At 39.9% G+C, this 23,691-nt stretch overlaps 1 protein-coding gene across 1 annotated transcript; it reads right to left on the bottom strand.

Annotated features, from left to right (window-relative positions):
• Positions 1 to 225: 225 nt before the first annotated feature.
• Positions 226 to 17,140, bottom strand: LOC131464482 (integrin alpha-2-like). The gene is made up of 30 exons (XM_058636973.1): positions 17,031 to 17,140; positions 13,846 to 13,969; positions 13,010 to 13,119; positions 12,832 to 12,923; positions 12,257 to 12,371; positions 11,243 to 11,370; positions 11,000 to 11,148; positions 10,622 to 10,772; positions 10,267 to 10,432; positions 10,087 to 10,163; positions 9,536 to 9,674; positions 8,375 to 8,520; positions 8,152 to 8,295; positions 7,787 to 7,990; positions 7,564 to 7,694; positions 7,292 to 7,455; positions 6,912 to 7,063; positions 6,686 to 6,796; positions 6,312 to 6,397; positions 5,890 to 6,031; positions 5,635 to 5,718; positions 5,479 to 5,555; positions 5,315 to 5,398; positions 5,117 to 5,219; positions 4,900 to 5,010; positions 4,664 to 4,774; positions 2,390 to 2,503; positions 2,168 to 2,257; positions 1,837 to 1,953; positions 226 to 1,089 (listed from the first exon to the last, which is right to left on the bottom strand). The coding sequence occupies exons 1-30, from the start codon at positions 17,074 to 17,076 to the stop codon at positions 1,012 to 1,014; spliced, it is 3,546 nt and encodes a 1,181-aa protein (XP_058492956.1). The 5' UTR covers positions 17,077 to 17,140; the 3' UTR covers positions 226 to 1,011.
• Positions 17,141 to 23,691: the final 6,551 nt, after the last annotated feature.

Below are 23,691 nucleotides of genomic sequence, written 5' to 3'. Positions count from 1 at the left end.
TGCCCGTTTGTTGGAGAGGAAGTGCTTCAAGTGGGTTTCCAGCAAGGTCAGAGAGGAGAAACAAGTGGGTCATATAGATTGATGGTGGTATTCAACTCGTCAACAGTGCAGCGTGGAAACAATAATACATGGTGCCAGGGTGTCATTGATTCCATGCTGCCATCTTGTGGAAAACATATGCCAGTACATATTTAGATGGCGCCGCATCAAACACCCAACACAAACTTCCAGGAGAGATTTATTGTATTTCCTGAAATGTATTAGACAAAAAAATCATTCACAATCTGAAAATGATTCACTTATAATACAACAATGGTCAAGAATATCACAAATATCTTCCATAACAATAATAACAAAATAAGCTACTCCATGTTCCCAAACCTTTTCAGATGAAAAAACCCCAACAAGAAATCTGCTCTACAATATATACAGTACAAACACATGTTTTACTCTTTTTAGAAAAAAATACAGTTTTCTGTTTGCACTTAAACTATTGAGATAGTTGCAATGCAAGAAACGTCCTGAGTGTCAAAGGTGACAGTAGATCTCATTGCAGTTTTGTACCACAGCTGGACAGTATATATGTGAATCGTCAAATGATTATTGAGTTTTTATGACAGTATGTTATTGTCCACCGTGCAGCCCAGAGTTTGCCGTAACAAATAGCAAAGTAAAAATGAGATATGTACAGGGTTCAGACAACAACATAATACCTTAAATAAAATAATATAATATCTCTGGTTCTATTGGTTGGGAAAATACAGATTTAACATTTACTCAAAGTCAGTGCATAACAGCGAAAAGTCAATATACAGCCCACAAAGCAAAAACAGTCCAATCCCAGTGATCCACAAACTTAATAGCTTTCATTTCATTAAAAATGCATAATTTACAGTGATTGAGCTACAGTCCAATTGCACTTTACAAGAACCAGTAAGAAGTACCAGCATGGATCCACAATGGAAAAACTCCAGTGCAGACAAGGAGGCTGCGAGTTGTCTCCTCATCAGTTCACAGCACTTCGTCAGCGTTTGTGTGTCCTTCATCGGCCTGCTGAAGCTGCTTGTATTTTCTTTTGAAAAACCCAAACTGGAAAGCAAACAAAGAACATTTCACACACAGTTTAAATCATGTGTTATAAAATGTGCGCATATTGACCAACAGTTTCATTCGACAGAATCTTTTCCAGACTCAAATAACATGTGCATGTTCATTTAAAAGACATTTTTGACCTTGACCTCTTGACCTTTGACCACCCAAAATCGAAATTGAAAGGATTACTCTGAGGAGTTCTTAAAGCTGCAGTGCATAATTTGGTCTTCATGAACAGAAACAATGTAACTTTATTTTGTATGCTGCATCCTTCAAGTGAAATCCATCAGTCCTGACTCAGGGAGTGTTTCACACCATTAAATTGCTAAACATGGGCCCTTCTTTTTGTTTTCAGCCATAATCCAACCTGTTGGCAGCTGTGAATGTAACAGACATTTGTTTAAAAGTTACTCACCACAGCTTTAAATGAAAAGAGGGAAAAAAAGGTTTATGAGTTTACAGTAATCTTGACCTCTGACCATCAAGATCTAATCACTTCATCCATGTTTGTGCCAAATCTGGAATGATTCCCTCATGAGATATCGTGTTCACAAAAATGGGGGAAATCCAAAACACCTCTGGCTACAGCAGGTGCCAGTGTCAAGATATCTTAAATAGCCTATTCTCCATTGTGTTGCATAGTTTAAGTGAACATTTCCCTCTCACCTTGTTCAATGACTCATCAAATGCACTTACGCATTCATTTCCTGATGTTTGTACACTGAAATGCTAACTAAACGTTACCTTCCACAGGAGTACAACAGCCAGAGCCAACAGCGCCAGACCTCCAATAATGCTGCCAACTATCACTCCAACTGGAACTTCCCCTTTCTCTCCTGGTTTACTGATCGTCACCACAACCTGGACAGAAGGAGAAGAAACATAAACAAGCACTTCACACCTCACACCTGTAAATCACATTTTTAGAAACAATTTTGTAAACAATCATGTGTCTTATGTCATGAGTCAAATGTTCAAAAATCAAATGAAAGGTGTTTTAATGTAGATGGTAAAACACGTTCAATATCAGACAGCAAGTCTCATGATTCATGGTTGCTGTGAAATGGGACCTTACAGGAAGCTGTTTGAGGCCGATAATGAGAAGATCCGGGTTGGCGGTTTCAATATCAACACTGGATGTCAGCTCGACGCTCTGATAGGTGGCCTGTCATAACAAAAAAAATACAAATAAAACAACTAAAAACCATCATAATTAATCTCTAGATGAGTAACATAAGAAAAGTATTGGCAGGAATAAAGATGGACATAAAAAAAGGTTATTAGAGAAATGATGTACCCTAATAAACGTGCCACTCCAGATCCGTGTTTTCACTGTCACAAAGTAGTCACTCTTAACTTTAGTGTCTTTGAGGATGCATTTTATATTCTTGCATGTTGCACTCTTGCAGTCCTGTCAAAAAAAAAACCATTTATGAGTACATTTCAGCATAGCCACAATTTCAAAGAATTATCTGCATCTGCATTATCGACCCAGCCACTGAAGGGGGCCACATCCAGTGGTACGAGTGTGGTGATGAGTGTAAGGACTTGAAATGTAGACACTATGACTGGTAACGGGACAGAAGTGGCTGATATAACAGAGAGAATGAAGGTAGATATACTGTGTGTACAAGAGACCATATAGAAAGGGAAGCAAGGCATCGGAGGTGTATTCCAAATGTTGGTGTAGATAGAAAGCGATGTATCGCCTTATATAGATAGAAGGGGTAGAGGTAGTGGAAGAGTGTTCTGCAGGTGACGAGAGTGTCAAACAGAATCAGTGTCAAGCTAGAAATAGACAGTGTGATGTCGAATGCTGTGAGTGCTTATGTCCCACAAGTTGGTTGTCAGGTAAAAGAGAAAGACGAGGTCTGGAGGAAGTTGGAGGAAGTATTAGAGTGTGTTGGGCAGGTGTGGGGTTAAGGAGAGGAACGTGGAAGGACAGATGGTTGACGATTTTGTGAAAAGGGTGGAAATGGCTGTGGTGAATACATATTTCAAGAGGAGGGAGGAACAGAAGGTGGCCTATAAGAGTGGAGGAAGATCTTCACAGGGAGACTATGCAGAAGAGGCCATCTGAAGGAGATAGGAGAGGTGCAAGGTGATAGAGGTGCCAGGCGAGAGCGTGGCTAGGCAGCATCGTTTGGTATTCTGTAGGACGACTTTGGAAACCAAGAAGAGGAAGCGAGTGAAGGCAGAGCCGAGGATCAAATGGCGGAAACTGAAAAAGGAACAATGTTGTGCAGAGATCAGGAAGGAGTTGCAACGGGCTCTGAGAGGTAATGATAAGTTACCGGATCATTGGGAAAGTGCAGCTAACATGGTGAGGGATACAGCCAAGATAGTGTTTGGTGTTTCCTCTGACCAGAGGAGAGAAGATAAGGGAACGTGGTGGTGGAATGAGGAAGTACAAGAAAGTATCCAAAGGAAGAGGATGACAAAGAAAAAGTGGGACAGCCAGGGAGATGAAGAAAGTGGGCAGGAGTAGTGGGAGTCTAGGTATACAGCAAGGGTAGAGGTGGCAAAGGCAAAGGAAAAGGCTTATACTGAGTTGAATGAGAGGCTGGACACTAGGGAAGGAGAGGAGGACTTGAATCGAAGGACTATTTTCTTATGAGTGAAGAAAATGAGAGAGAGAGGAGGACAGGTGGATGGGAGATAGTGACGCAGGAAGTGCAGAGGATTAGTAAGGAGAAAGTGAGGGCAGCTATGAAGAGGATGAAGAGTGGGGAGGCAGGGGGTCCAGATGACACGCCTGTGGAGGTATGGAGATGTATGAACCCAATCTTGGAGAGTGAGAAAATGCCTGAGGAATGGAGAAGAAGTGTGGTGGTGTCACCTTTAAGAACAAAGGTGATGTGCAGAACTGTAGTAATGAAAGAGGTTCAAAGTTGATCAGCTGCACCATGAAGATGTGGGAAAGAGTTGTTGAAGCCCAGTTAAGGAAAGAAGTGAAGATCAGTGAGCAGCAATATGGTTGTATGCCAAGAAAGAGAACCACAGATGCGAGAAATACTGAGAAGATTCAGAAGGAGTTGCACTGTGTCTTTGTGGAACTGTGGTATTGTATGAAGAGGTCTGGAGAGCCAGAGAAGTATGTGAGGGTGATGCAGGACATGTATGAGGACAGTGAGACAGTGGTGAGGTGTGCAGTGGGAGTGATTCCTGGGTTGAAAGTGAAAGTGGGATACATCAGGGATCAGCAGAGCTGAAGATGCTGAGATTACCATTGGGAGTGACCAGGATGGACTGGATTAAATTAGCATATTTGAAGGACAGCTCAGGTTGAACATGCAGAGGAGGGATAGTGATCATATTGGATGTTGAAGATGGCGCTGTGGGGCAGGAAGAAAAAAGGAAGACCACAGAGAAGGTTCATGGATGTTGTGAAGGAGGACATGAGGACAGTTGGTGTCACAGAAGAGGAGGACACAAGGGAAAGGGCAAGATGGAGGCAGATGATCTGCTGTGGTGACCCCTAAAGGGAGAAGCCGAAAGAAGATCTGCATCTGCATTATCAGTAAATTAAAATGATAAGAATATTAATTAAAGAAAAAACAGAATGACTGACCAGTTTGTCTGAACCTCTGAAGCTCTCCTCTGAGAAAGACACTTTTTGGCTTTTCACCCCGATCTTCAGTGGATCAACCAGGCCCTGAGAATCACAGGTGACAGAACCTCCCTGCAGGTAGAGAAGCCCTAGCCAGTTATGTTGTAACTACACATATCAGATTGTGTCAACTGGGATGTTAATCTGGTTAAAAAAAAGTTTATTAATACATTTTTTATAACATTTTGAGTACTCACTGTTTGCGTGTCCACTTTGGTAACGTAGAAGATCTGATTTCCACCTTTAGTGGTAATCGGCAGATCAATACTCAGATATAGGAGACTGACCACAAAGTGACCTGTTGAAACCTTTAAAAAGAACATATACATATATTTATATTATGATGATTTCTTTTTTTCTTTTTTTAATATAAATGGGAAAATACCTTTGAATTTGAAGAATAATTTACTGCACCTTTACTGTGAAGTTAAACTCTGGGCCGATGTCTTCTAGAGAGTCCACCGTCGTTACTACATCTGTGGTTGCATTTGCCACGTAGAAATTGATATTTGACTGCCTGTGATGAATAAATTATACAAACATGAGCATTTATTTAAATGTCAATGACTTCATGACTGAAAATAGGGAAAAGACTGGAAAATTGTAAGTCACCGTGATAAAATGATCCCTGCATCATACTGAACAGGAATGGATATGTCCACTTTGTTGTCTGCAGGTCTTTCCTCTTTACCGTCACTGTGAAGAAAAGACAAATACTCAAGGAACTATAAAGAAGTATTACATTTTTAATTACAAGACACAATTGCTTAATGTACCTCATGGCCTCGAATTTCACCTCAGCTCGCTTTTGAAGTTCCTCAAGACTGTACTCAAAGTTGATCTGAAATTTGATCTGCAATAACATAAAGTGTTTGACGTCACTTTCTGTGACAACAGCGACCACAACAATTCAGTTTTTTCTTGGCTCATACCTCTTCATTCTTTTTTAACGCTGGGTATCCCACCAGGCATGTGACGGTCTCTGCTTGTGTCGAGGTGCATTTGACATTGTCCGTCTGCAAAAAAAACCAAAGAAATCTTATCAATTCACCTCACCTACACAGACAAAAAAACACAACACAAATTCCTTTACACCCTTTTGTTTCAGTGAATGTATTAGTTGTAACCTGGTGAAACATGTGCCTAAAAAAAAATGTCCTGCTCTCTGTTAATTCTTTTTCACTCACAGGAGGAAAGACGGAGGAGTAGTAGAGGTTGTTGGAGAACGTGGCCACGACCCGAGTGTTGTATGCGTTCTCTTTTTTATTCTTCACAGCAACTTGAAAAGAGAGCTCTCGGTTATTAGCGCTGACCAGAATGGGAGCCGAGCTGCAACAGAAAAGCTCAGGTTACTGTAACCAAAACAACACCAACAAAAAAAAGCTCTGGTTTTGATTGCCTTAAATATACCTATCCTCACTTCCCAAATGACTCATGGCAAAGACAGGCACGGTCATGCTTGAACTAGCTCTGTAGCACAGTATTATTTTTCTTTCAACTTCAGAATCCTGAGGATCCAAACCCTTACATCAAGGCAATGACATTGAGCATGAATGACCTCTATACTGTACATATGATATACTGTATGTAACTGAGTATGAATTCTTACCTGGACGCTTTTGAGTCCGTCTTAACACTCAGCACCAAGTCACTGATGCACACCTCATCAGAGCCACAGTCTTTAGTGAAGGGGATCTGAAACAATAATAGAGCAGCAAATTCAGCACAGGATGCTGTTTTATACTTCAGTGGTGATGCATTGGATACACTTTAATTCTGTTTTGGGGTAAACACACAGTGTGTGTCTGTAAAACTTGCGTGACCAACTGAAAAACTGTACTTTTTTTTGAAACCACATAATTATTACACGCACTCACCCATGAACAACATGTAATTTTAAATGCCGTGTGTCACTGGATGTGTTTCTTGTCGGTCATTTAGGGTCAAATACAACTAGAAAACAACACTGTGTCAGTCACTTACAAAGAATTGCGAGGCACTGGGAGCAAACATGTCGAGGACAGGATTCACATCCGCATTCTTCTGCTCGATTTCCACTTTCAGACTGAGGGAATTGACAAAGTCTGGTGTCTCCTATGGAACAAAATCATATATGGATAAATCCTGAGATCATTTTAATATCGAATAAAAACAACAATTACTGACACTCTCTAATCAGATTCTGGAACCAACACATGAAATCAACTACCTGAACATAGACCTGGTAGTCTCGACAAAGAGGTGTAGATGACACCTTTGCCGTTTCCGTGAGGAAGCGTTCGTTGTTTTTTGTGAACATTCCTCTTGATGTCACTCGTGAGGCTTCTAAGTCAGCGTCGAGAGTCAAAGTGTACGATATGTCTAAAAGAAAGAAAGACAATAAATCAACTCTTCAGCGATATTTTTCTTGAAAGTTAGATGATTTGATGTCTAAATAGTCATATTTAGAGTCCACAGCTTGTTAGCTTAGCTTAGTTGACTCCATCCAAAGATAACAGTTTCCCAAAAGGTTTCCCACAAAACTGAACTGTTATTTTAAGTAAACAAAATCTACATGTTCTGAAGAAGTCTATGAGTAAACTGATTTACCAATGGGTCCAACAGGACTCTTAGGCCTGAATGCAGCAGTGAAACAAAGGTTGGTGTTGAAACACGAAAGCTTGCGTCCATTAATGTTACAGGCTTTGTTGAAAATGTTGATTTTATTGGGGTTGAAAGATGCTTTAGTTGTAACAACTGCCACACCTCGGGACCTGGAAAACAGGGTTAAAAATGACTCAATCAGTTACTCATTACATAATGTACTCATTCACCGTTGATCACAAGATAGAATTCAGCACATGTTGCATGTTTTAACTCACCAGAGCTGCACCACTTTGCCATATGCACCAACAGAGAGGTCTGGGAGTGAATCATCATTTAGATCTGTGAAGCTATCGAGGGACCTTCCAAAATACTGCAACTGATGATCCAGTTTGGAGCCGAGGATTTTCTGAAAAAGACAATTTTACATACAAGGAGCTGAATTAATCAGAATATTGTAGTATTTTTTAACTCAAAGACACAGGATAATCTAAATCAAACCTGTGAGAACTGTTTGTTTAATGTCTTCTTCTCTCCATTGTAAATGTAAATGACGCCTTTTTGTTTGTCCTCCAGTGGTGCACCAACCACAACGTCATTGTAACCATCGAGGTCCAGGTCAGGAATGGCAGAGATAGCCATCCCAAAACGTGCATTTTCAGTGGCAGGTGGACCAATGAGGAACCCCTGCTCATTCAGTATACCCTTTAAATGTAAAGACGGAGAGCAGAGACTGGAAGAAATTAATGTCACCAACTTGGAAACACAAATTTATCACAATGAACTATGTATATGTCCACAATCATCTCTTGTTCACTTGAGATCCAGACTGTCAAACAAAACTTTGACACTTTACTCATTTTTACCTTGGTGACAGAGAAGAGATAGACCCTGCCTTGTTCCCTGTTCAGCTCACTCATGAACATTGGCGCACCAACCAGAAGGAGTTCTGTCACCCCGTCTTTGTCCACGTCAAGGGAGCACAGGACGCTCCCAAAGTATGAGCCGATCTACGACAAAAATGAAACCATTTTTTATGGTTGCACATCAAATGTTCATAGGTATTTTCACACGTTTCACTGTTAGTACCTGCTTCCCTCTTTCATGATCTATTACAGCAGTTTTCTTCTGAGCGTTGACAGTGTAGACGATAACTTGACCAGAGTGGTTGGAGCGAGGTGCACCGGCCACAAAGTACACTGTAGAGCCTTCAGTCAGTGTGGTGACAGAGTAACCTGGGAATGTCCACAAGTATTAACACATTACCTATTAGACATTCTACCGTCTCTTTCTTGTACTTGCCAACACTGGCTTTACTAAAAGCAATGGATCAGACAGTACATTCACAAAATACATTTTCATTTGTGGGTTGCAAACTCTGGTGTTTTGGTCTGTTGCCCCAACCACCACCACCATCCACACAATAACACAGCTCGTACCACTTCACTTCACAGATTACCAGCAGAATGTACACAGCAAGCTGCAGCTACGGTCAAGTATTCTGAATCTTACTAAACCTAAAAAGTCTCACTGCCCCTCTCAAAAACATCTTAACCACAGGATGAACAAGACAAGGGTCTGCAGAGGACATGTGTTTAAAAAAATAAAGCACTGAAGACAGTGGAGAGGAAATTGAAAAAAAAAAGGCTGGTGTGGATAATTTTCTCCAGGACAGGGGAGCAAACTAACACTCTCTCCCTCTTTCATACACGCTGTTTGCAGATACTTGATGCATATAGTCATCATCATCAGTCATCGGCAGGGTACACCCTGGACAGTTCGCCAGTCCATCGCAGGGCCACACACAGATAGAGACAAACAACCATTCACTCTCACACTCACGGTCAATTTAGGGTGTCCAATTTACCCAATCCCCACATTGCATGTTTTTGGACTGTGGGGGGAAGCCGGAGAACCCGGAGAGAACCCACGCACACACGGGGAGAACATGCAAACTCCATGCAGAAAGGCCCTTGTTCCAACTGGGGCTCGAAACCGGGTCTTCTCGCTGCAAGGCAAGAGTGCTAACCACTACATCACCGTGTGGCCCTAGACCTGTTGCTGAGATGTGAAAATTAAAAAAATAGGTTCAATATCTATAAAAATAAAACAGTCGCTGTGCTGCGCTCTTCAATGTTTTGAATTGGGATTGCAGAAGCCGTTTCAAGCACTAAAGGTCACCGTTGTACATACTTTCCACACATCACATTTAAAATAAACTGATTGACTTGATAAACTGTGAATGCATACCCAACAGTGAGCTGTGGTTTCTGTCTTGAAGCGTCTCCTCAAAGGCTGAGAAAGGGATAATGTCTGCTTTGGACCCTTTTTGATGGACGACAGTCCCACTCCAACCATAGGCTCCCACCGCTCCCAGCATCATCACTTTCTAAAACAACACATTTTGGCAACACACAAGTATTAAAACTATACTTCACTGATATGTTGAATTCTTGCTAAAAGGAGTGAAAATCCCTGAGTACTACATTGAAATCTATTAAGGCTTCAACCTGGACTTCCTTAATCTCAGCTAATATGTGAGCAAAAACACAAAGTTTAAATAAATGTAAGGATAATCCAGGACCGTAATGGAAATGGTCGTGTTTAAAGCCAGACGTATTCTAAAATACTGTAAATATGTAAATATGGGATACAGTAGTCCATAACTTGAGTTGTGTGTCTAAGTTTATACTTCTCCCTACTCCCTTTCAAACAATCTATCTAACGAAGCACAATGTGATAAAGTTGCAATGGCATAATAATGTTTAAGTAATAAGTTTAGGAAGTATAAAAGGCAGTACCTGCTGGCTGGAGTAGTGCGCACTGAATCCAACCTGTGACATCTCCATCTGAAAGTTGTCACCCCCTTTTCCAGTGCCTTGTGGATCAGAAACAGTGGAGCAGATCAACACTCAACACAAGTTCAAAGCAAATATGACAGGACAAAAACAGACAGGAGAAAGGAGAAATATAATATGCACCTTCTATGTTGAAGATGCGGTCTCCCAGTGTTCCAGCAATGGTGGACAGAGCTGCCTCTTCAGACACATTGAAGAAGAACCTCTCAGTGGGCAAACTGGCGATGGATTTGATTTCTTTGATGAGATTTTCTGTGTCGATGTTGTTTCTTATATAATAACCCAAGACCTAGAAACAAGAAAAAAAATCAGACATCATTATTGAGCCAACTGAAATAATCTGTTATAACCGTTTCACTGGTTTAGCTATGACTATCAAAGAATGACTGCAGATTATAATACATAACAAACAAGTGCAACTAAATGTGAGATTAAATGAGACATAAATGAGTTGCTACAATAGCAGCTTCTCACTTACAGCGATACCAAAGCGGGTGATGCCTTTCTTTTCACATTCCTCAATGACTGTATCTCTGAAAGCCTCGTCATGAGATTCTCCATCAGTGACGACCACCATTACTTTGGCAGCACCAGTACGAGCCCCATTCACTGGATTGAAACCCCACTGGCTGCAAAGAGTGCACACACATTGTTTCCTCTGTTACTTTAGTTCAACAAAATGTCATATATCGGTAAATAAATAATAATAAATCAAATTTAAAAGCTTAAATACAGTGTGCATTAAAATAAAAACACAATCAGGGAATAACAGAAAATACAGGTAAACAGACAATCAATTAATAGGTGAAGCAAAAAGATAATAAAATGACAGGTTATTGTCAGCTGTAAGACAAACCTGGCATACTGGATCGCATGGAAAGTGTTGGTAGAATGGCCATACATCTGTGTGATTTCTGACACCGCAGCGATCATCTCCTCTTTGGTTTTAAAGTCGTTCAGTCTGAATTCAAACTTGGGATCGACGGCGTACTGAATCACACTGACCTGCCGCAAGAAAAGATGATTCGACAAACCTCAGCCAATAAAATAGCAAACTAAATCAATTTAAGAGTTGTATTTCCTGCTTCCTGACTGTTACCTGTGTGCTTTTTGGCCCAATGTCAAGTGCGGGTATGAGTTTCTTGAGGAAAAGGGTCATTGGCTCCCAAGGATAAATGCTGTTGGAACCGTCCAGAACAATTACGATATCCATAGGCCCGCCGCATGCTACAAATATCACAAGAGAAAACAATTATGTTCAGTTTTTTCACTAAAGCTATAAGAAAAACATTTCTTTTTCAGAGACGAGCCATGAGTGGCCTTTTTTGTTATTTAGTGTGTAATTTCTGTCACTATAACACTGTTAGTGTCGCTACCCCACGTCTCAGGTGAGCCTGCAGAGCTTTCTGAAAGGATGCCACTAGGTCCGTATCCCGACTGTTCTCTTCAATATTTGAATAAATATTTAATTGTGATTTGTGATTTTGACAGGAATTGCGATTGCGATATAACTAGCGATATCAGAGGGAATGGTCATTATTTTCATCATTATATTTAATAAAACTGATTACTGTGTGCTATTTGTACAGATCTTTGAGACACAAAGATGTTCTCTTCGGTCTGTAGAATAAGATGTGTGTAGATCAGTACAATAATTCATCTAAAAGGATAGTTTGACACACATTATTGCGATTCATTGTTCAGCCCTAATGCAAAGCCAGCTAAAGCCAGACTAAAAAGCAGCCAGAAAAACATACACTAAATTGCACATTTAGTGTAACCTCAGTCATGTTTCAGAGAACTGGGGACAATTCAATAACCTAACATTCGCTGTCATCTCCCTGTCATGCTTCCACCTTCCCTGCATCGGCACCACAAACACAAAAACAAAACACTGCTATGTTGAGGATTGTCACGAGAGAGTCGTGTGGCGCTGACAGGCTTAGTTACACACTACAGCTTTAAAAACGCATCATGTGTAAGAACAGCTGCAATTACAGGACACCATCATGCTAATGAGCTTTAAAGCCAGAAGACAAACAGTAATTAAAAATACCTATTCATGAAAACATTGAATTGAAACTTTGCCATTTTTGCTACATAAAACACTCACTCTGGACAGCAGGGGAGAAGGCAGGTTGAGGCTGGAAGAGGGGGCTCATTTTTGCACATACTCCAGGGTAGAAGTTCTGAGAGCCACACAGTTGTCCCCAGAGAGGACCACACACCTGTTTCAGATGACCACAGAAGAAGAAAGAGGAGATATTACCAGATGTTCAAGTCTGTCAGCATCCTTAAAAGGCTCTCAGAAATGTCTAATGTCTGTGTTTATTTATAAATATGGCTAAGGTGAAACGTGCGTCACCTCTCAGTGGGTGCTCAGTACTTCCTGCTTGCAGCTATAAATTCACTTACATGATGGATAATTCGTGCCACCTAAAAACTAGATGTTGACATAAATGTCAAAGAATAGAATAGAGCTTTATTCAAATACAGTACAGTCAATACAGTTAACATAGCTCCAATAAAAATAATGTGCTGTACATAGAGTTTATAGCTATTGCTAGTTTAACATGAACAGTATAATAACACATACATGATTAAACATGTTAAAACTACACTGATTTCTTTTTTTTAACCTTTTTTACACCTATGCACATGTACATACGTTCACATGCACAAACGTACCATCAGATCATCGACGGTAGGCATTCGGCTGAGAGTGAAACCCAGGCTCATGTTTTGGTTGACATTTCTAACATCTGGAATACTGATGGAATCTGTGAACACAGTGGCAAAGACAGCAGTCGATTAAAGTTCACGTGGAGATTTTAGAACAGTTTCACATTAAAACGTCAAGCCGTACCTTGAAGATTGAGCTTGTCACAGCTGTTTCTGGACCCCGTGACTGGACACTTGTAAACATCTCCCTTCCTGTTTCGACTGAAACCGCTCCACGGAGCGCCGACCAGGAGCCTGCAGAAAACCACACATATTCATCTCTCCACCCACTCTCATGGGCTCCCACCGTGAGAGGGAAGCCTGTGTGTTTTTGTTTACAGTGCACAATCGTGTAAACAGGCAGGAGCTGAATCAGACTTAAGCTGCTTGGAAATGGTTATTTACAGATGTCAATGAAGTCATTTTTAGTACAGGTCAAGATAATATATGTGTTAACTAATGTGGAAAATACTGTCAGATGTCAATGTAAATCCCCCAGTTTACACAAAGTGGACACGCCAGACAGTGAGTGACTCTTAGACTGTGACTCAGAGTGTGTAACTTCCAGACACGGCTGAGGAGATTGGTTACTTACTACTACTATCAGTCTTGCCTGCATGTTGCTTGTGAAAAGAAAAGATCTTTTTACAGTATTAGGGGGGGGACTGTTAAAGACAAAGACTGAGAGTCCTCTGTGATGCTCTGTGAAGCAGAATGTGGGCACACAGGTCTGGTGGTTTACTTAAATTCAGTAGAAATCTCACACCTCATGGTGGTGAAATAGGAAAGACGATGTGTATTGTGGTATTGTATTAGTGAGAAGCGAGGACAACTTTTCACACACAACCAACTTCAACACTGAGTTCTAATTTATTCACTATGAAATGCATCAGGAACAATCAGTGTGTCACAACGGCTGTTTAAAATCACCGTCCTTTCACCGAACTAAATACATTCTGAAGTGACTGTTTAAATTCTCACCATTTGCCTTGATGGTTTGTTGTTTGTAGGACTGTGTAGCCAAACTCCTCCGTCGCTGGACCAGTGAAGATCTTTGCACCTGCCGTGCCCACGTTGAAGGACTCTGACTGCCATACTCTGTCAACTGGTGGGAGAGAGAGCTGAAGTTAGACAACAGAAACATATATTCTGGGGATACTGACCCGGATCAAGGGAGGAGCAGACACTTACCTGGTGCTCCACGCTAAGAGGACACACTGAGAGACAGAACTCCGAGGATACACTACAGTTATAGCCCAGTCATACAGACAACAGAGGGTGTTGGGACCCTTGTAGTATGACATCATTAATGGCAATCAAAGACAGTCTAGGATGTCTCACGACTTCCCGAAAGAAGGTGTGTTTGATTTTTTTTTCTCTGCCTTCTACTTTGTGTTCTGTCATACCAGTGATGTTGACCAATGAGAGGACAGAGAACTCTGCACATGCAAAAGTAATGGGCATAAACAAACAAAATGAAGAAATGAAAGCGGAGTGATTAAGTTACTTTTAAATGATCATATTCTAATTCTTATATCGACATGTCCAGGGTGTACCCAGCCTTTCACCCAAGTCAGCTGGGATTGGAACCAGCACCCGCCACGACCCTCACATGGAGGATATAGCAGTAGAAGTTCAATGAATAATTAATTCAATCTTATATCATACACACTGCTTCAGATTCCGTTGTTTACAGCCTACTTTGATAAGTATCATCCAGCCCTACTCAAAATACTGCTCAAATTCAAGGACCAAATGTGCTGACCCAGCTTAAGCTGGGAGGGTAACTTGAAAGAGCCGCTTCGCCCCATGGTGTTCACTTTTATTGATTTGCAGCATCTGGCCAAATGATTGTCCTTGAGATCTTGGGCAAATCGGTCTTTGTAAGTTTCTTTGGTGAGTCGGAGATCTTGGAATTTGCATTTCCCATCAGCATGGAATCTCACGTCAACGGCGGAGAGACAGTGGACAGTGTCCACAACAACACTAGGGAGACATTTTCCTCAAGATCAACATAACTTCTTTCTTGCACAAAATTCAAGCACTTTCAATGACCCACGTCTTTAAGGAGACTTTCAAAAACCTTCAAGGATTCCAGGGGCCTGTGGGGGCCCTGTCTGCCCCATCATCCAGGCTTTTCTCTTTCTCCCAATCTCATCGTATCAGTCTGTTGGACTCGTCATGCTACAAATTCACGGCTTTGCGATCACACAATGTGACTTAAAGTGATCATCCAACCTGACCAAAGGATTGTGTAGACTGACCTTGGGATTATATGATATGGTCTTCTATGTACATGAGACCAATGTAATGTATGAATTATGCCTCAGAAAATTTTTAAAAAATGCCCAAAAAAACAATAACAAAACAAAAACAAAGGCAGGAGGCAAAAAAAAAGCAACACAATGAGAGCGATCCCATTAAAATGCCACTGACTCTGAAAAAGCAGTTGTACCTACAAACCCCATCTTCAGCGCATTCAAATCTGTAAATTGTCAATTCACTTAAACTTTTATTTATAAAACAAAAGTTTGGACAGAGGAAAGTTCACCACTGGGTCACATCCCCTATTTTTTTCTTTTAAAAATTATACATTTGAATTGTTTCAGAATTGAAGATCCTAGTTATTGCAGCATTGCATGTGCAATGTTTGCCTTTTCTTGCTGTATACAACACTTGACCTGTGGAAAAGTGTGTGGTCACTGATGTCTGATTCTCCTCCTCATAACACATCACATTTAAATGATTTATACATTACTAACATATTTAGATTTGTCAGTGAAACATCCTATTTTCTGTTAAATGAAGTTATTAAAAAAATGTAGTTTTTATAACATTCTAGCAACTGTTCTGTAAATGGGGTTTGTAGTGCAACTACTGTAAACATTACTAACATATGTACAGTATATGCCTTACCCTTCATCCTCATCCTCACTGTGCCAATGGGAAGGAAGTGATGGTTTATCTTATGCAGCAAACCTCAGCCATCATGAGTTCCTGTTTAGTGTGAGTGGGTAGGGTTTTGTGGCCGAGTCATGCTGTATGTTTCTAAAAACCTCATCGGCTTGTTTCGGTGACTCAAGCTCTGCAACACATGAAGGTCACTACATTCAAGAAGTGCTGAGGATTGCGTAACCCGCCTGTGTGTTTCTCCACAGACAAACTGTGTCAGGCATTGCCGTGCTCTGAACCCCCTCAGGACATGGAATTTCCTTGTAAACGAGTGAGTGTTTCTGCAGTAGCGAGCCCACAAGCCCGTACAGGCAGAGCTCAGCCGTCAGCCCGCCTTCCCCTGCTATCAGCAGGCAGAGGTATGTGGATGGGTTCTGGAGTCGGGAGACTTTTTTCAGACACTCTTGCCACACCTGTTTACCTGCAGCACAAAGTAACACTCTGCCTCCTGTTGTTTGCTCTGTTAAGCCCACAGACACATTACATGTGTGTCATCTCACGTCAGAACGGAGCATATTTAATCATAATTAAAAGTTTCCTCACAGACAGCAAGAAACACCAGGGATGAGATTTCACACACACAACCTGGTTTTGTTTCATCCAGGAACTGATTTGCAGCATGGTGTGTAGTGTAATCCACAACAAAGGCACAGATTCTTGAGGGGAATTCACACTGAGCTTAATTTGATTTAAGAATCAGACTCAGAATCGGCTTTATTATGTGTGCACATCCAAAAATGTGGTTTTCTGCTTCACTGACACCAACATCAGTTTCCTGTCAGAAAAGGATGTCCAAGAGTGAGAAAAAGTTGTTCTTACTTTAGCAGGCTTTTTTTTTTTTTTAGTTAAGAGGATATAAAATCTGCTTTTCTTTGCATTTCTCTGTACTTACCCACACACATTTATATGCAGTACATTCCAACATAGTGTATTTATAATTAGTGTGTAAAATATGTATACAACCAAACACACAAGTACAAGTGCAAATGTCAAGGCGAATGAAAAAGGTAAATGATTAACTTTATGAAAAAATAATTGTTTCTTACTTTACTGTGGTGAAAACTGGCATTTAAAAAAAAAGGAGAATCTGCTCGCCAGTGACGGTTCTATGTCCCAGTTTTCACCGCAGCGAAGTAAGAACTATTATTTATTCTTTCGACGGTTCACGGTCATAACAGGTCAAAAAAAGAGATAATAATAGTTGTTGTACTTACTCATCACTATAACAGCGAACAGGATATTCCCCCACAGGTTCTCCATCGTGCTCTTTATTCCATGTGTACGAGGTGAATAAACGAAGCTGCCGCACTTGTCAGAAGTTGAAGCTGCAGCAAGTCTCAGCCGTGACGCGCCGGAAATGTCCTCCATATAAGGACTCGGGCTGTTTGCCCTCATACCTACTTGTGCTGCTGGTGGTGTTGTGACCAAATCTGTCATCCTCGTCAAAAATGTGTTGTCAAATAATCCTATGGCTTCATTTTTAACAGTTTTAACACTTTTCCAGAGACAGAGGTTAACCCACAGGCTTCATTTTTTTCTTTTTTGTAAAAATAGCTCAATGTAGTGCTCAATAGAACACTGTCCATACCCTTGAGTCATTAGAGGACAAAAATGTCCACTTCCAAAAACATAACAGATTAATATGTTTTCTATTTTTTTCTGTATAAGTCTCCAGCCCTGCTGAAAACTACCAAACATTCAATACATTTTTTTTATGAAAAAAGACACCATTTACCAATATGATATATATTATGTCAAAGATTTGCCAAAAATATTGACTTTGATGCATTATTAGTTTTTGTGCAGCATCAGATTTAAAATGTACTACCCTCTTATGTCGGAAAGGACAAAAATGTCCACTTCCAAAATCTGCTATAAAAATAGTACAGATTAATATTCTTTCTGCTTTTTGTGGTTAAATCTTGTGAAATGTAGTCCTGATCAAAATGACCACATGTTGAATAATTATCAGGATGTTAACCCCTTAAATGCCAGTTTGAGTACACAATGATAATATTTCTTTATGAAAAAACACACCAATATAACACATGTTGGGGGGGGAGGGCTGGGGGATTTGTCTTGAATATGTCAAGGATTATTCAAATTATTGCTTTTTGAGAAATATTGAGAAAAAAAAAACAGTTTTTGGAAGCAGACATTATGACATAAGAGGGTAGTAGATTAAAGTGAAGCCTGAGTGTTAAATGTCTCTAAACATAAACTGAAAAGAATGAATTATATTGACAAGACAAAATGAAACCAAATTAAAAGTGTGTGTAAAATGAGTTCTGGTTTTGGTGAAGTTTGCACAGGTGCAATCAGGGTGTTTGTAGGTAAACAAGAGCAGTTTGGTGTCATGCTGTTGATACATGAGCTTTAAGTTTTCAAAATATCTTTATTTAGGAAAACTTTGTAACTGGAACCCGAATGTATCCTAGCACAAAGTGCAGAAGAGGGCACTTTACAGGGAAACACAACTGGGGGAAACACATTTCAACGGAGGAACCGAACTTGATGCAACACCGTTCCGGTACAAAGTTTGACCCAAGTATTTTTCAAGGGTGTGAACGAAGCCTGTGATAAAGAGTGACTGGGCAGAGACAGTTGTTTGAACACAGTCTGTGTCAGATTGACTTCAGCTGATAGAGATCAGTTTATGAGCGGACAGAGGATGAAGAAACACCCTCGCAATGCCAAGTTTACACAATTAGATATTTTTAAAATGTTTTGAAGATACACTTTTAAATCTGGGGACTATAATCCCAACACAAGTCAAAGAAAATATGTAGTCTAAAAACACAGTATTGATCAGACAGTGTTTTTGATTTGATTTAGAATGAAAAAAAATTCAAACACAATTGGAATTTAAGTAATCTGAGCTCAAAACAAGTCCACGCCCATCAGCCTTCACATAACGCTCTATTAAAGTGCTTTTAATCGTCATAGTAGAGCCACATCACGAGTGGGAAAACAATCAACAGCCATCTAATTTAAACAACAACAACAACCCACACATCATTAATTAACAGTTCACACTGTCCCATCACCATGAACCCTGTAATTTCTGTATTTACGACTCACTGTGGAGCAGAGAGTCTGAGAAAAGAATAAGTCAAGTACTGTGCAGAATCAAGGACCCACAGTTTGAACCACAAAGTCTGAATGACCATGTTTTCTTTTCGGGAAAACACTGATGCATCAGCTGGAACACGCTTGTGAAACAAATGGGAAGGACAATGAAAGAGTTAGTCTCATTCATGGCTGTTATGTGAGCAAGTCATGTAAGATTACTGTGGAAACAAATAATAAATAAATAAATGTCACCATTAAAGCAAAACTCAGTTTAATAGTAACTAGAAGTGTGACTCAGCCTGTGAAGAGTCATTGTCTGGCGGAAGTGTGAGAAAATAACCCCGATGGCATCATCTCAGCTCCAGATCTGTCGCACAAAGCCCGCATTGTGATTTGGGTTTGAGGAATTTGAAGGATGTGAAGGCACAGGGTCAAAAAAAACAGAAACAAGATGCTGTTTGGATGTATTATGGGAAATGTAGGAGCTCACAGTGTCTCTGCTGCAGGGTGGCAATAGCACAAACTCAGTTATTAATTCACTTCACTGTGAGTCAAGTTGTATTTTGCTGGAACTCTTGTGATAACATTCAGTTCTAACAGTTATGAGTCCACGCAACCAGGGTCTGACCTGTTGCCCTGCGAGAAGCTTTAGTGGAGCAGATGAGAGTAAATTATTTGCTCCAGAGGGAGGAGCAAGTCTTTCTCACTCACTGAAGTCCACTTAACAAGACGGGTAAACTCATAGTATGTGTGACAACAGATAAGAGCTTTTACTATCACAATCAAATCGATCAAATCTTATATCACCACATTTTTTTTACTTTTAAAGTACTTGTTTGTGTTATTGGAGATCCGTTGTACATGAGCATGTAAAATGTCGTTGTATATGCTGTACAATGACAAATGAAGTAATCTAATAATTCAGCAAATCAAAAAAAATGTCTCAAATGAAAAATGAACCTTTATAAGGATGTCTATATGAAATATAACAGCTTTAAATGCCCATTAAGATCTTGTTTAAACCTTAAAACACACAAAAACAGATAGATTTGTGATGCAACTTAAACAAGGGCTGCAGCGATTGATCGATTAACCGTTTACTGAATCGGCCAACTATTGCAAAAACTATTTTCATGAGTCACCATTTGGTTTGAGTGGGGGTATTTCTGTAAAATACCCCCACTCTGTAAAATTTCAGCTTCTTTAATGTGAATATATTCCAGCGTCTTTGTTTCTCTATGAAAGTAAAATTCCGATTAAACAGAAGACAAACAAACTGGGGACATCATCTGTTATCACTGACATTTTCAGCATTTTAAGGTTGAAATAACTCATCATTTAATAAAGTTAACAATCATTAGTGGCCACCTGTAATGTGTTTACGGTTATAGTCTGATGTATCTGCTCAAATTGGGGGCTGAGATGCAGTGAGTCTGTAAAATGTGTGTGTGTGTGTGTGTTTTGGGGTTTTCCTGGATGAAAACAATGCACTGTCTGCGTTAGCTGGATCCTTACGCCCACTCCTCTGTTTGAGCAACCATGATTCGTGTGTACGTCATCTGGTGAGCAACGACACCTAGAGAATCCATAATGAGCAATGAGTTAGAGCATTTTGATGCAAAGCCTTTCTGGGAAAGGCTGGAAAGGCACAGTTTGAGAACCAAGGATCTAAGCGATTAAGCCGCACCGTGCCTTTTTGTGCGGCTCATCCACTAAACATGCTGCATTCACTGAAGCTTACAAACCTGAGGTGCTGGTAGTTTCCCCTTCAACACAACCACATACCATCATCACACCAACGAAGCAACACTCAAGCAGCACAAAGTACCAACTGAACAAAGCAAAGCCTCTTAAATGCACCGTTTATCTATAGCATGTGTCTCACAGATATTCCCGTTGTTGTTTGTTTCCTGGTATGAATAATTTAAAAACATAAATCACCAAGGAGACAAATTCTATGGACATTGAGAAAACAAATATTGTTCAAACATGTCATGAATAATATGTCCATATTAGCTTTCTGGTGTTCAGTCTCATGTTCTCACAAACTGTGTGTGAGTGGTGATAACAAAAATATCCAGTGATTCAAAGTCACAGATTTTGTCACTGCTGCTTCCAGACGAATGTGTTTCCATGAAAACATGTGTATTATTGTTTTCAACGCCTGTTTTACTGAGTTACACATAACACAGAATACAGTCACACACACACACAGACTTCTGGATGAGTGGACTGCATGGAGCTTATCCCTCTTTCACACCTATGTGCTGACCAGTGGGAATCTAAGGCTGTGTGGGGTTGCATTGCTGCTGCATTGTGATGTGGACGCTCGTGTCCAGCAGGCTCACTGCGGCTCACAAATCAATGAGTGACATACAGAGGTAATGAGACTTGTGGGTGAAGTTGCCAACCTGTCACATGACCTGACAGCCGGTGGAGAGGCTGGCTAATTCACACCGGTACATTTCTTTGCCTCAGATCATTTAGAGATTTGGTTTTTGTTTTGTATTTAGGGCAATGTATAAGATTTTTTTTTTTTTTTATGTTTTACTAAATAAAGAAAAGCTGAGACACTACAGTTTAAATGTAACAGTGGACAGTGTACAAAGAGTATTCATTAGTCTATAAGTGCAACCATCTCTTCTTGGGGAAAGATACTGGTCAAAATCTGGTCAAAATCACTGGATTGGATATTGGACAGATAAAATTGAAAAATTTGACACAATCCAAAAATCCTATATATCACACAGCACAGACTGTAAAAGTGCAAATACGCAAAAACTATTCAGCTGAGTCATGTTTGGGCTGTTTATGTTTTCTTTTTTTGGGAGAACAATATTTGTTACACAGTTAGAATAGAATAGAACTTTACTGTAACCATAAAAGTTAAAAGGAGAACAGAAGTTAATTAAAACAGTACATAGTGGAAGAGGTGGTGAAGAAATGAGAAACTGACATAGACACTGCTCTTTGATACAGCGGTAGATTAAAGCTTGTGGATTTAAGAATACACTTGCACTTGGGATTAATGATTTTTTTCTTGTTTCCTTTTTGGTTGCCAGGGGAACTCTGTAGCACCTTCCCGAGCTCAAAAGGCTCAAACTGACAGAACAGGAGATGGGAGCTATGTGCCAGGATACTCTTACGCTTTTTTCCTCTGTTCAGTTTAAGGCAATTATTCCTGCCATTTATCAATTCATTTGGTTTCCACTGAGCTTATTATTTTTATTATTTTTTGCCGCTAATACAAGGCTACCATACCAGGCAGGAAAGTGAAAAGTAAGAAGACTTACGCCAAGGGATTTGCACATCAGGTCCAGGAAGTCTTTTCCTCCTCCAAGGTCTCTGAGCTTTCTGAAAAGGAGAATTATGTCTTTGAAATGACTCAGCACAAAATGTGTTCATAAATGGTCTACAATGACTAAAACGACATATCAGACTCGGTATCGGTAGATACGTGAGTTTGTGATATCTATATCAGACATGGTCCCATCTCTACATTTGTACGAAAGGCTTCCATTTAACTGTTGTTTCGTCTACAGCAGCATCAATAGCAGTTATCGATTGACTTTAGGCTAAATACATAATATATTTAAATGTAAAATATGATAGGACAACTACATTAAATAATAACTTGATAGCATTTTATGACAGATTTTTATTTTTGACATGCAACAAATGTCCCCAAACGTGTGGTTTACATGTTTATACCTTTTCCCAATATCAGTCCATGCATATTCTCTTTACTGCTTTACAGTTTGCATCCGTTGTTCTTCTACAGAAAGAGAAAACACAAAATAAGTTAAAAGAGAATAAAAAAAGAAGAGGACAAACAGTTAAAGGTTTATGCTGTACATTACAGTGTATTTGAATTATAATATAATTCAAAAACTCACTTACGTCTTGAATTGGTTTGCCGTTTTACTACAGCTGGGGAGCTGAGAGTTAACTTTTTGATTCAGGCCTGGACTTTGTAGACAAAACACATTTTGTGATTTACATGAATAAAAAACTGAAAATGCATTGTTTTCCTCCATTGTTGCTTTGTTCCATTTTTATGGAAGTATTTTGTAAAACACATTACAATCAAGGTTGTATTGCAAGTTTTTTTGTTTTATTTCAATGTGCTTGTTTTTAAGAAGTCCTTCATTGTAGCCTAAAAATGACTGCACGGACACTGAGGCTGAGAGGACATCATGGTATGACCATCATCCTCCTCTGAACTATGGAAACACTAAGCATTCTCATGTCCTATTTGAGAACATGCAGTTTCCTTATCCTTTCTGGATAGGGAAAATCTGCCTTATGAAGGACACAGGCTTGTATTGTTTTTTTATACTTTTTAATTCTTGGACTAAACACTAAATCTTCTTTTTGTGCCTTTCTCAGCTAAAATATCACATATAAGGGATTTGTTTGGTTGCTCTTCATATTAATCTGAAATCAGTGATCATTCAATTCAGTGTGTATCACAATGGAACAGGCATTTAAAGTCCCTTGACTGATGAAATGACCGCTGACATTTATAACATTACTCAACATGGTCACCGGGGGGAGACAGAGTCAAACATAACATCTGTATATTCTAACTCAATCATGACTCTTCACAGAATCACCATTTATTTCTATTAGAAACTTGTCATTCATACCAATTCACTGCAGCATGCCAGATGATTCGGCTCAGGCAGCAATCCCACTGCAGTTTCTTCATAAATTACTTCCTCTAGTTTGTACTTGTTCTCCTACAACACCACAGGGAAAAAGGTGAGGTAGGCCAGGTAACTTTTAAAACGAGAGAAAGCA

Source organism: Solea solea, chromosome 8 (assembly GCF_958295425.1).
Source record: "Solea solea chromosome 8, fSolSol10.1, whole genome shotgun sequence".
NCBI lineage: Eukaryota > Metazoa > Chordata > Actinopteri > Pleuronectiformes > Soleidae > Solea > Solea solea.
Note: the sequence above shows the minus strand (reverse complement) of the source record. Positions and strands in the feature narration are given on the sequence as shown.